The following is a 12965-nucleotide window of genomic DNA, read 5'->3' as shown; positions in this document are numbered from 1 at the left end:
AAACCAAGTCTTATGTTGTTCCAATACTTTGTTTAATAATTTTTTACTTATAAATATTTTTATGGTTAAAATCTTTCATAATTAGTTCTAGAGGATTGTGATCTTAAAAGGTAAGTAGAATAAATTGCATTTCTCATTGTTTTGTTGAAACAAATGCTAATGTTACGAGAATAAATTATAAAAACAAATATGAGAAACAGAAAAAACATTAGCATATTGAACATTAAGCGAAATAGAATCACAGAATACAACGAAGTCTCGTTCTTTGTTCCAGCACATAGATATATCGTAATGTAAATTCAACATATAATAGTTTCACATGAATCCACCATATGCAAAATGAAGATATTTAGCGAGTCTCTTGTTCTTCAATTGGACTACTCTTGTTTTCACCAACAACTTGGTTAACCTGTTCCACTTCTCCACCAGAATTTGTATTCTTGGATAAATCTTCAACACCTGCAACTATAACAACCGCAAACACAAAATCAGAATAATACATAACACCATTTTGCAAAATCTACTACTTAGCAAAAGAAACCTCATTCACCTTTTCCCTCAGAATTGCTAAACCATGAGCCAACAACACCCTTAAGCTTGTCAACCACACCTTTTCCTGGATCATCACGCATTTTCTCATCCCCACCATGATGCTCATTTTTCACTGGCTCTTCCTTTCTCTTATGTAAAGCTTCTGAAATTACCTCAGAAAGGGCCTTGTCCTCTTCACCAGGCCTTAGCTTCTCAGCCAAATAGTCCTTCACAGAAACCCCTTTGTCTTCTTCTTTGACCTCATTTTTTCTCTCAGTTCCAACACCACCGGTGCTAGTTCCAGACACTTTGGACTTCACTGCACTTCCTACACCAGCAACCTTGTCATAAACTGGAGCTAACTTCTGTGTCAGAGAGTGAGCAATGTTCTTCCCATATTCTGCAGTAGAGCCAGCCATGTTAGAAGCATCCCCACTTTTTGGTTGCTCTTCAATTGTTTCCACGTTGTCCTTTCTGTCATCTTTCTCCACTGAACCTGCCTCAGAAGCTGTGACATCTTTAGGAGAGATAGCTCTGTAAGTGTTTGCTTCATAGCAAGAGTGTTCTTCAACTGTGGTTGTGATGGTGTTGAAAGTTTGTCTACTGTCTGTGACATTTTGCAGGTTTTTGTTGATATTTGGGGACATCGTTTCCTGAGTGAATTGCTCATGAGATTCAGAAGAAGGATACTGAGTTTGCATTGCAGCAGAAAGGTGTGGCAGAAACTGATCAACATGAGGGTATTCAGAATCAACAACAGTTGGTTGGAGGTTTAGTTCTGGAATAGATTTGGGCTCATCCTGCACATTCATTCTTGCAAAAGATTCCTCCATTTCATCTTTTACTGCTGTTAGCCATCATACATGAAAATCTTAATCCATGGACCACGGTATATAAATATCATCAAGCACAAACAAATTTGAAGATATTTTTGGAAAGAAACATAAGTGAGGAGTCAAATCCAATTTTACCAATTTAACCATCAAATCTTGTAAATGGTTACAAGTTAGAAAATGTGTAGAAATTTTTTATAACATTACATTAATATTAATGCAAAATTCTTAGCAAAAAAATTGAGTTTCACAACTTTGTTCAATTCTTACTCACCTTCTTCAATTGGATGAGTGACTTTGGTATGATAAATGGGAGGAGTATATGCCTCAGGCCTTCCGGGGGAGTAAGGTTCTTCCTCCAATTCCATTGTCCCATCCAAATTGTCCTTTGGAGGCCCTGCTTTCTCTTCTACATGAAATGTTGTGGCTATCTTTTGATCAATAATTTCAGTTGTTGAAGAAGGTAGTGAATTGTGATGAGATGCTGTACCTCCAAAATCAGTTCCTGACTTTCCTAAAGTTCCTAACTGCTCACTTGTGGGTGTTACACTCTTGACATCTTCACTTTCATGAACTGCAGAACAATTAAGCATATAGTCCAACTTAAATCTGTTTTTATTTTTAAATTTTACTTATTGAAAGGTTTCAATCCTTAAAAAGAGTTAGCAATTCCTTTTATTTTGAAAAGGATAGGAAAAAAAATGGAGATAATAAAAATTCAATTTTTAAAGTTAAATATGTTTTCAATATTTGCAAACATGTTGGTTCAATTCAATTTCTATGCACAAAATTTATACCCTCAACTAATTAAACATTATAGTAATATGATTTTTAAGTTTGAAAGTTGTTAATGTAAAGTAATAACAGTTTTAACATAGATAGTGGTTTTGAAGATAATTGTAAAGTTCCTATACATGCTCCATAAACTAATTACTTAGTTTGATTTTATTCCTTCAACATTTTTTATCTTCATGTAAATTTCAGAAGTTTTAGAAACAGATTCTTTTATTATATGTAATATATAGAGAGAGAGGTATAGAATAGATATATCACATAGTAGGACAACCTATTCTAAAATAATTAAAAGACTAACATATTTATTGTGCTAAAATATATTTAAGAACAAATTCAATTTCACTTTATGCAGATAATTTGGAGAAGAACCTACTTGGTGTTTCAGGAACTTGTGTGTCTTCGTTCATGTCTTCATCCTCATTTAAGTTATCTTCATCAAGATTGTGTTGATCTTCATTACACTCACGGTTACCATCAAGGACTTGATGACCATGCTTCTTAATCCTGTCCTTGATTTTCTTAGCCTTTGCCTTTACTTTATTCAAAACAGATTTCTTCTCATCATTGTACTCTTCTTCTTCTTCACTATGTGTCACTACATAAAAATATAAAAAAATAAAAGAAGTTATTCATTAAAAAAAAGAAAAAACTTACATATAAAGATATGCATTCAAATATGATACAATTTATTTTCAAATGTGACTTAAACCTTGAAGAATGTGGGGGTAGTGTTCATCATTCTCATGCACTTCGTTTTGAACTACTCTTGAATCCATGATTCTAAACAGAAGAAAAGTAACTGATTGATACAATTACACAAAGGCATATATGTTATATAGAGAAGGCAATGACATTACATGGCACACGTGACATCTCATTAATGAAGACACGTGTGGCTTAACCGACATGTCTCTATCATTTGACACGTGTTGAGCAGTTTTTGCGTACGTTGACTCAAAACCAAAATTCTTGTTGTCGTCTTGAACATGGTGATTATGATGTTAGATAAGGAAATTTTGGTCCCCTCCGAATAACGACAATGTATACTGTCATTTTCACTGATGACACTGTACAAGTGTCCCTGGCTCTTCGGAAAGAAAGAGAAGTTTTTCCTTCTTATTTCTTGACAACTGATACACACAAATAATTGTGAAATTCGTCAACTTTGGTTATGTTACGTAAATAGAAGGCACACCAAAGAAAAAGTAAATACAAGTGTCTATTTGGTTCTTTTTCTATTGTTTATTGGATAAGTTGTGGACACTTAAATTAAGTTTTCGATGCTTAATTGGGTATAGATGAACATAAATGTCGACAGCAGAACTGTTTTTGTTTATGCCAAATGTGAGGCTGGGTGCACAGAGTTGTGTTCAATAATTAATTAGGAGAATATGACAGTTATTGTGTCACTTTCTAATAGTTTTGCAGTTAGAAATGTGTCCATTTTTTTGTAGTTGTTAGTTGTTATTGTCCTAAATTATACAGTTTTCTACCATTTTTTTTCTAAAAGAAAAATCCTAGTTACTCCTGCAATTCTTTCTTTATTCTGGCATCAATTGTTGGTAACAGTACAAGTCTATTATGAGACTTCTATGTTCATGCACTCCATAATCTAGACTCATGATCGCGTCATATATAGCAATTGGAAGCTTCTCTGAATGGTGATTCTCTTTTCCTATTATTGGACGCTACAAAACTTTGGATGTGAGAAATGAGGCTACAATCCATGGTGTGAATCTTCAAGATTAGTTTTATGGAACTTTATATTGAAATAATAAACAAAGTGAAGAAACGAATAAACAGATGACAACAAAGTTGGAAAAATTCTTTGTCCCCACCCAACCTCTGGTTTTCTCTAACATGCTTTAAAACAGTTCTTTCTACTTTTTAAATTTTTGTCAAAACTATTCATTAGCCACGTTTCGGTATTGTCAAAAATGGTACTGAAAAACTAAATAATCTGTATGTGACATCTAACACTAGTTTTGCATAACAAAAACATTATAATAGGAACTCCTAAACTTAGCTTCAGGTTATTCGCTTCTGAAAACCACTAAGGTAACCATACAGTTGTTACTCAATACTCTCAATCAAAACCATTTCTTCTGAGCATCATTGGTTTTATGTATATGTTACATTGGATGCCAAAAATTTCAAACTGGTGCTAAATCATTGGATGCTACAATACAAGGCCTATATGAGGCCACAGCATCGTGCCCCTGGCTCACTTGCCAACGCATCATACGACATGAATATTGGATGCACCAAGTGCCCAAAAAAAATTTGGATGAGTAAAGCTGTTAGTAGATGTACATATAGGTCACAACTTAAGTGCAAACTGCAATTACTGATCAAATTTGGTTCCTCCATTCTGGTGATGATGATAGCCTGCCTCCTTCACCACTTATGTATGATTTCTATTAGGCATCACACCTGAAAAAAGTTTTAGTTCTTCTTTCCATTCTTGAGATTGCGTAGAGCCATAACAAGCTGTTGTCTTTCTCCCTCTACCTCTGCAAATTTCAGACTAATCTCTGAATATCTTTCCTCCATGTCTTTCAGCTCACTCTCCATAGTCTTGTTCTTTTCCTTTAGTACCGAAACTTCATTCAACAATTCATTTGTATGGCAATCACCCTCGCTGTCAGAGAAGGAGACAAAATAATAGGAGTTAGTTCTTGGATGAGATAGGCATCATGACAAATTTGACATTGGTGGCCGCAACTTCATATAACAAAGATAAAGAATGATAGTAATGTTCATGATTACGTTCAGGAGAAAAGAATTTGATTATACCTTCCAGGAGCTTCACAAACTTTGCTCTCAGCTGACTTGCTTACTATTCCTCCTTCAGACTTGCTTGAAGCATCCTTTGCCTGTTACAAATATAACAGACTGAGTTATTCTAGAGAACTGAGGACTAGTGTATGAAAAGAAATTCCAAACACCTTAAAAATATGGATTAAAAGCAAGGAATATAATCACATCGAGAGTGTTCTACAAGGATGACTACTTGAGATGTTCACAATATGCTATAAAACCACCGCCGCCACCAAAAAAGTTATTACTGCTGGAGAAAACTCTTACATATTATATCACTTTCCCAACTGTGTACTGATCTCTGGACTTTAATGCTACTACTTATTTCTCCTTATTCTGTAGGGTGCATAAACCTTAAGGGAGTGATGTTACTATGTATGCAGTCCTAATATGCAACAGTAAAATTTATGTTCTTCTCTGATTTTAAATTTGGCAGAAGAACAATTACCTTTTGCATTTCGGATTTTGATTTCTTGGTATGTGCCTTAGCCGAAGGTACAGCACATTCGTTGTCTTTTGAAGTCAAATTCATATGTGTAACTGCAGCTCGTCCTTTGCTATTCTTGTACTTCTTTTCCATAGTACTTAACTCCGCTTCCTTCTTCTTCAGCTCTCCTTCTAATTGAGATATCTTTTTCTTCATACTTTCTTTCTCCACTTGTTCTCTATGCAAACTGTGTTTTATTTCAATATGCTGGTTCTTAAAGGTTTCTACTTCTGACAATAGCGTGCCAAGTATCATCTCCCCATCATTTGACATCATAAGTGGTTGTCCTTTCTGAGCTATTTTCGCATCTTCCCTTACTTTTTCAGACAAAACACCATCTTCCATCAACATTTTAATTTGAGATCTGAGCATTTGAATTTGCTTGGAAAATGAAGCATCCTTTTCATCATAGTGCCTTTGCGCTTCCTCAAGTTGTTTAGACTTAACTTCTAGTTCTTGTGACATCTGTCCTATTATTTTTTCTTTCGAGTCTCTTTGGTCCAAAAGCTCTTTCATTTTCAATTCATTCTGATCTGTGATAAGCCTGAGCTCTTGATTGCACTTATGGAGCATTTCTTCTATTAGTTTGTTCTGGTGCCGCAGCTCATCAGCCTCTGCAACTGCTTTCATGGCCATATTTTCATTCTCCTCAACTTTTTGTACCATTTCAACAGAAAGCAGTCTATATTCCTCCTGAAAACGCTCAGATGCAACAGCATTGTTGTGTCTTGTCTTTCTCAAGGCTTCTTCTGCCTGGAAGGCCCTTTCTTCCTGCTCAGTTTTTGCACATTGCATGACATGGAGACCTTCTTCAAATTTCTCTTCCTGTATTTTCAGTTCTTTCTCCAACGACTTTACTTCATTTTCAAGCTCCTTGATGCAGACCAGAGATGCTGAAAATTCATCTTCCTGCACCTTCAGTTGTTCTTCTAATCTCTCTACTTGGGATTCAAGTTGTTGTATTGTAACTATAGAAGATGAATGTTCATTTTGTAACACGATGTGGCGTGCTTCATCTCGCTTTAACCTCAAAGATATGTCCACATTTTCCTTCTTAAGTAGATCATACTCCAAAGTAAGTTCTTGTATTTGCTCACTTAGCTCTTCACGTTGCTTACAGTAATTGTCTATTTCATCATCCTGGTCTGCAATTTTTTGCCGCAAGAGGTCAAATTCTATGCCCTCTCCACGCTCCTTAGTAGTATTATGGGATTTTAAATTCGTAGATAAATCCAATATTTCCTTGTCCTTTTGTTCCAGCATTGCTTCAAGGTCTGTCACAGCCAAAAGTAATTCAGAATTTGAGTTTTGTGTCTTCCGCAGTTGCAATTGAAGATTGGCACTCAATTCTTTTTCATAAACAAGCTCTTCCTTCATTGCCTCTAACTGAAGCCTAGTATCTTCAATCTCAGACTTCAAGGTTTTGGAGGATTTGGTCTCATTATTGAAGTTCTGCTGGGACTTGAGTTGCTCGTATTTGGTTTTCAGCAAATCTCTCTCCTCTCTGAGGCTGATTATTTGTCTTGACAAATTCTGTCCCCTGGTGCTTTCTTTTTCTATCTGCTTTCGAAGTGATTGTAACTCTATTTCTGACATTTCAGCCTGCCTCTTCAAAGAAGCAACTTCATTCTTGAGGCTTTCATTGCCATTATTTGAAGGCTCTTGTAATCTTTCTCTTGGAAGATTGTCTTCCAGGCTGTTAGTCCATTCTCCTAAACTTCCATCTGATGCCGAACCCATTGACCAGTTTGTGTTTGACCTCTTATGAACTTGGGCTTCTGTTGCAATGGCCTTAACGGTTCCTTTTGATGGAATTGAATTTCGTCTAAAGCTATGAGGATCCTCCCATGAAGCTAGCACAGGACTAATGCCATTAGATGCATCTTGTTCAGAATACTCAGATCTGGTCCTCGTCATGTGTTCATTCTATAAGATAATAATAAAAAGTAATGTAACTGTAATTTCTGTAAATGAGTTATTTCTTAGAAAGTTAGCATAACTTGTCCTCTTCAAAAGATTATGTTTAGGAAAGTTTCAAATTTGTTAAATAGAATTGCTAAGTTAACCATATAAATGTATCTTATAAGACCTTACTTCATCAACGTTATAACTTTCATGATCCGTACTGCCATAGCTCAGCTGGTGTTTCAAGCTTCTATCACTGCAAAGTTCCTCAGCTCCATTATCTTCCCCATTTCTGGAATCAAGGTGTAAAGGTTGAGAGCACATTGGAGAGAATGGAATTAAAAAGAAAAATATGAACGATGCATGATTTAAATAAAGGGGGTTTTATGGTTCATTTTCACCTTTCAGCAGCATATCCTTCCACGTTCTGAATAGTCACCTGTCTCAACAATTCTTAAGTGAGCAATTAAGAATTGAATGGCGTTTGTAATCTGATTATGTTGAAGTATTTTTAATTTTATAAAAAAATTCAATTCTTAGGAGGTGCTAAAGAATAAGAGATGAATAATGTGAAAGTGCTTATTGAGACACGAAGGAAGGGAGAGAGGAAGATGAAGAGCACTAACGTGTAAAACTATGCCTGAATTGGCAAACTTTAGGGGTAGAGAAATAGTCATTGGCTCAATTTCTGCAACAAAATCAGCAAAATCAATTGAGGCTTCTCCGAGAAAGCCAGATTTTGAAGATCCCTGCAAGAGCCCACACAAAGATTAGACTTTCCAACCAACATCCTACTTGAGTAAAGGGCGGTGAGTGTGAAACTGCAACTACTTCTTACGGTTGAAACAATGAAATGGTAGATTTTCTCATGAATTTTTCCTGATTTTGCATCCCTGACAAGTTTAACGGGTTCAAAAATTGGATTCTCCCACGAGCAGGTCCCATCTTGCACAGCAGTTTTCTCTAGTTTCACCGTTGTCTTACCAACATCATCTGGCACCAAAGATACCATTATTGCATTCTTTTTCATCTTTGGCACCTGATAAAAAGGAGACATGGAACAAGGTCAAAAACACTGTTTTCAGAATCTGGAAATCGTTTTGCGTATATGATATTCCCCTCACTGCACAAACGGTCAAACTCTTCTAACTAAAACAAATAAACCACTGTTCAAATTTCAAATTTCTTCTGCAACATGTTACAAATAACAGCTAACCCAGACCCTATTTCTAGATTTAGTTGGAACTAAACAATAAGGATTTTATTTTGTGTATGTCTCACTCACCTGAGTTGCCTGAAAATCCAATTTGAACACAGCTTTGATCTTGTTCTTCTTGCTCCATGACTTGAACATGTTGTCAGGCTGATAAATATGGCCGTTGCAGGGTTGTAGACGCAGATGAAGCCTCCTATAAGCGGCACCTCATTGGTGAGGAAATGTTGTGTGTTGATTTGAAACTGTGGTATTTATTATGTGTGACAAACGCAGTTAATGACCAGAATAATGCGTCAGGATGTTCAGAAAGCCAAGAATCTTGTGAGTTGTGAAGTACCTCCTGATTTCCTGAGATACTGAACTTGCAGTTGTAGAAAACTAACAAAAAAAAGTAATAGAGAAAATAAAATTGATATTAGAAGCTTCTTAGCATGTCTTCATGCACCAAAGATAATGTAAAAAGAACACAGCTGAATCCCATTATGGTCTACTTTTTGCTTTATTGCAAGGACAGAAGAGTGGGGAAATTGAAATGACAACATTGACCAAACGCATGAGAGTTAATCACGGTAAACTGATTTTTTTTCAATTAATATTTGGCTCAGAATAAAATTCCAAGAAAATAACTAATGTTACTAGTTGTCAAACTCACATTTATGGTGAAATGGAGGTTTGAGAGAACTTTCACTTAATTTAAAAATAAAAAGAAAAAAGAGTGAGATATGGAGTTAGGAAAAGATGTTGAAATGAGCAGCTAGATTGTAATTGTTCCAATCCAACATTTAAATGGGAATGAGAGTGACATTTCATTTGACCAAATTTACCAAGAAATCTAATTTTTCCAAAGGGGTAAGTAAAAGTGGAGAGCAGTGTCCATGTGCTTCTGTGCTGTCTTTGATAAGCAACAACCCACCAAGACATTAATGTAGCACCTTTCTGCTGTAAGGGCATGATGAAGAAAGTTCACTCAGAAAAATGAGTTGTAAATGCAAAGAGGTTTGGTCCCCACAACTGTTAAACCCTCTTCAACATCTATCTAAGATGCAATATGCAAATGAATTAAAATACAAATTTAATTTAAAAAACTAATTTCATAAAACAACCCAAAGCAAACTAGGCATTTGTGTACACACATTCAGCACATGCCAGTGTCGGCGACCAAATAGATCCTTAATGGTATTCAAATTATTTTCTCCATCTGTGTTAAATAATAAGCAAGAAACACGTCAACGATAAGGCAGAAGAAGAACCCTTAAAAAAATCACACATTATTTGATGTATATCATTGAAAAGAAAATTTAAATAAATCATTAAATTTAATTTAAATTTAGATTCCTCGCACATGAGACTTGCATTATAAGATCTGAAACTAAATATGGGTTCATTCTTTTTGAAAAATAAATTGGTATGTACAGAAAACAAAAAATAAAAGTATATAAAATAATTTACCTTCAACTATCTAAGCAAACGGCTAGTGTGATCTACAAGCAAATGGTACCTTGGGAGCTAGAATGAGAAATAACAGCATTGACCTCTTGGCTCCATACAAACACAACATTTTGCAGCTGCAGCAGTGAGGTTTATGAGTGGTTTGTTTATTTTCTATATATATATAAACAGTGGTAACTGCAGCAGGAGGCACCTCCAATTAGCAGTAGAAAAAGTACTCCTTAATAATAATAAAAAACAAATCATGTTAAGTTTTGAACATAATCCACCCTAAATTCAGTGTGGAGGCTTGGATTGAAGTGCTTCTATCCTGTCACAACTATACCTACTCACTGTAGCATATAAACAAACATGTTGATTCATGATTAAAAAAAGGTGGGAATTCTTTCATAATACCAAACCAATTGTTTCAAACCATGTTGTCTTACATGAGTGTTCCCAAGACTGTGTTCCATTGCAGATATCACTGTCAAGTGTGGTTAGTACGTGTAACCAACCAACCCTTCAGAGCATTGATTTGCCATAAATTTAGAACATGAGACACTTTCTTTCTTACTTTTTCTTTCTTGTAAAAAAAATGGGAAAACCCCTTCTGATTCTTCAACCTCAATTTCTTTTCTCGGTTACCTGTCCAAAGCATCACTCTACAAAACTCACTTTCTTCCCACCACACTGAGGGCTACAACTTTTCTCCCTTGTCCCAGACTTTGGTCTTCCATCATCAAAATAATAAATAATTTAGCAGAAAAATCAAATAAAAGTTGAATTACCTTTTCAAAAGTGAGCACTCATCATGGATTAGCAAGCACAGTGAGGAAAAATGATTGGGTGCTTAGACAAAGATGGAAATGGAGTCATGCAGGACCAAAAGGCTGCAAAACAATGAATTAAAGATTAGTGCCCCACTTTCACTTAAATCAGCAACAAGAGACCCAATATCAGAATCAAAAGTCTTTTGAGATTTGATGAAGTAATGCTATTCAATGTGGGAATCTTCAGCTTTTTTTTATAGGTAGAAAAATCTTCAGTGTAATGGTGGCATTTATGTTTGCCAGCTACAAGACTATGTAAATGACATAGCTGTGTATTGTTAGCAGTTTGATCAAGTTTTACTTCAGGAGCATATATAATATTCTTTTATTCAATTTTTCTTTGGACACCTGAAAAAATAATTGAAGAAATGTATTGGATTAAAATTTTAAAGGTTTTTAAACAATTACTAAATAATATTTAATAATTAGTGCATAATTTTAAAAAATGTGTTTTAAAGAGGAAAAATTGGAAAAAGAAAGTAAATAAACTCGGCTACTATAAAAACTATTCCAGTTATAATAAGTAAATAATTTTTCTAATCAGAACAAAAAATTAATTAAAGGGATTATTGATTTAAAATGTTAAAGGATTTTCTAAAATAATTTTAAAAAGTGTTATTTAATTAATACTTTTGATATAAATAATTCCTGTGATATTAAATTAAAATTGTTAAGAAAAATATAACAACATCTGATTCAAGTATTATTCATTGGAATTTTTTTTTTCAATTTATAGACAGTTTTTGGTTATTTTTGTATTTGAAAAATCAATCTGTACTATTTACCTTTTTGTTGGATTATATTCTGATACACCACTTTTTAAAACCTATTTGTAGTTTTACAAAACTCACACTTTAATTAATAATTAAATGGCTATGTTCCTATATTTTAATAAAAAGTTTTATGAAACTTATATCTTAAATTTATTATAAAAACCCCTTTCAATAGAGATATCAAGAAATGATAATACTTACTGTTAAAATATTAAATGACATTAATTATTTTAAAATATTAAATGGTGACATTTACTTTGAGAATACTAAATGACATTAATTATTTTAAAATATTAAACGGGGACATTTATTTTAAAATATTAAATTATATTAATTATTTTATAAATATTAAATTTTACATTAATTATTTTATAAATATTAAATTAAATTAGTTACAATTTATAAAAAAAAAGTCTATTTTTATATTGAAAAGTCATAATTAGTTAGTAGATAAGTCACAGAGGATTTGTTCTAATGTATATTCTTATCTTACTGGCAAAGTTAAGTTTAACATAATAATAATAAACTCTCTTACCCCCCTCTCCATATATAACATCTCTACACATAAATTTAAATTATGATAATTAAAATATAAAAATATTATTTATATTTTAAAATAAAAATATTTACACTGTAATATTAATTTTACAAAAATTATAAAATTTATTTATAATTTCAAAAATAACTATACAAATAAAACATAATTTTTTTAGTATTAAGTTATATGGAAATATATATCATGATTTTTTACTTAACATATTATCTTATTCATGTTTATAATTCAATTGTATTATTTATTAGAACATTAAAATAAATAATAATTGTTTAATTTTTAAGATATTAATTAAAAAATATGAATAAAATATAATTTTATATAATTTAGTCAATACTTTTTATTTTAATAATTTTTAATTTATTGTTGTTGTGATTATTGAATTTATCATACTGGTAACAATAATTAAGACTTTGTTACCATTTTAACCATCTTTGTTATTACTGTTACTTTATTATTATTACTATTATTATTATTATTATTATTATTATTATTATTATTATTATTATTATTATTATTACCATTTCAATGTTATAATAGTTGTTCCTCTCACCATTGTAGTTATCACCTGCAATTGTCTTATTGCACCGACATAAAAGCAATATCAATATTTATTTTGTTTTTGTTTCATTTATGCATAATATATCATATGTCTTCACTACCATACAAGTTAAATTGTATTAAATTAATATATGACTAATATTAATTACTTTAAAAATATTAAAATTAATGTATATATATAAATTAGTATTAGAACTTAAAAGAAAAAACAGTTGTTCTGAATAGGAAAA

The 12965-nt window shown here is 32.8% G+C and overlaps 2 protein-coding genes across 9 annotated transcripts; both read right to left on the bottom strand.

Annotated features, from left to right (window-relative positions):
* Positions 1-190: 190 nt before the first annotated feature.
* Positions 191-2982, bottom strand: LOC137828864 (low-temperature-induced 65 kDa protein-like). Of its 4 annotated transcripts, none has more exons than XM_068635604.1 (6): positions 2869-2982; positions 2533-2754; positions 1855-1938; positions 1639-1773; positions 551-1378; positions 191-465 (listed from the first exon to the last, which is right to left on the bottom strand). In XM_068635604.1, the coding sequence occupies exons 1-6, from the start codon at positions 2933-2935 to the stop codon at positions 350-352; spliced, it is 1452 nt and encodes a 483-aa protein (XP_068491705.1). In that variant the 5' UTR covers positions 2936-2982; the 3' UTR covers positions 191-349. The 4 variants fall into 4 exon arrangements, with proteins under 4 accessions (XP_068491705.1, XP_068491706.1, XP_068491703.1 ...); XM_068635605.1 differs by having other exon boundaries at positions 551-1375; XM_068635602.1 differs by having other exon boundaries at positions 1639-1938.
* Positions 2983-4229: 1247 nt separating this feature from the next.
* On the bottom strand, positions 4230-11093 carry LOC137827989 (intracellular protein transport protein USO1). Of its 5 annotated transcripts, XM_068634378.1 has the most exons (11): positions 10807-11093; positions 10037-10152; positions 8925-8965; positions 8657-8829; positions 8210-8410; positions 7998-8120; positions 7773-7810; positions 7561-7663; positions 5428-7392; positions 4956-5035; positions 4230-4800 (listed from the first exon to the last, which is right to left on the bottom strand). In XM_068634378.1, exons 4-11 carry the CDS (start codon positions 8723-8725, stop codon positions 4605-4607), a joined length of 2775 nt encoding a protein of 924 aa, XP_068490479.1. In that variant the 5' UTR covers positions 8726-8829; positions 8925-8965; positions 10037-10152; positions 10807-11093; the 3' UTR covers positions 4230-4604. The 5 variants fall into 5 exon arrangements, with proteins under 5 accessions (XP_068490479.1, XP_068490477.1, XP_068490481.1 ...); XM_068634376.1 differs by having other exon boundaries at positions 8657-8965; XM_068634380.1 differs by lacking the exons at positions 10037-10152; positions 10807-11093 and adding an exon at positions 9240-9343.
* Positions 11094-12965: the final 1872 nt, after the last annotated feature.

Source organism: Phaseolus vulgaris, chromosome 7, assembly GCF_000499845.2.
Source record: "Phaseolus vulgaris cultivar G19833 chromosome 7, P. vulgaris v2.0, whole genome shotgun sequence".
In the NCBI taxonomy this organism is placed as follows: Eukaryota; Viridiplantae; Streptophyta; class Magnoliopsida; order Fabales; family Fabaceae; genus Phaseolus; species Phaseolus vulgaris.
Note: the sequence above shows the minus strand (reverse complement) of the source record. Positions and strands in the feature narration are given on the sequence as shown.

Coding starts and splice junctions, on each gene's coding strand:
- LOC137827989 (XM_068634376.1), bottom strand. CDS start 8,725: ATGTTCAAGTCATGGAGCAAGAAGAACAAGATCAAAGCTGTGTTCAAA. Junction 8,121..8,209: donor ACCATTTCATTGTTTCAACC/GTAAGAAGTAGT, acceptor GGGCTCTTGCAG/GGATCTTCAAAATCTGGCTT. Junction 7,393..7,560: donor AAAGTTATAACGTTGATGAA/GTAAGGTCTTAT, acceptor ATTATCTTATAG/AATGAACACATGACGAGGAC.
- LOC137828864 (XM_068635602.1), bottom strand. CDS start 2,935: ATGGATTCAAGAGTAGTTCAAAACGAAGTGCATGAGAATGATGAACAC. Junction 1,379..1,638: donor CACTCATCCAATTGAAGAAG/GTGAGTAAGAAT, acceptor GATGGCTAACAG/CAGTAAAAGATGAAATGGAG. Junction 466..550: donor TAGCAATTCTGAGGGAAAAG/GTGAATGAGGTT, acceptor CGGTTGTTATAG/TTGCAGGTGTTGAAGATTTA.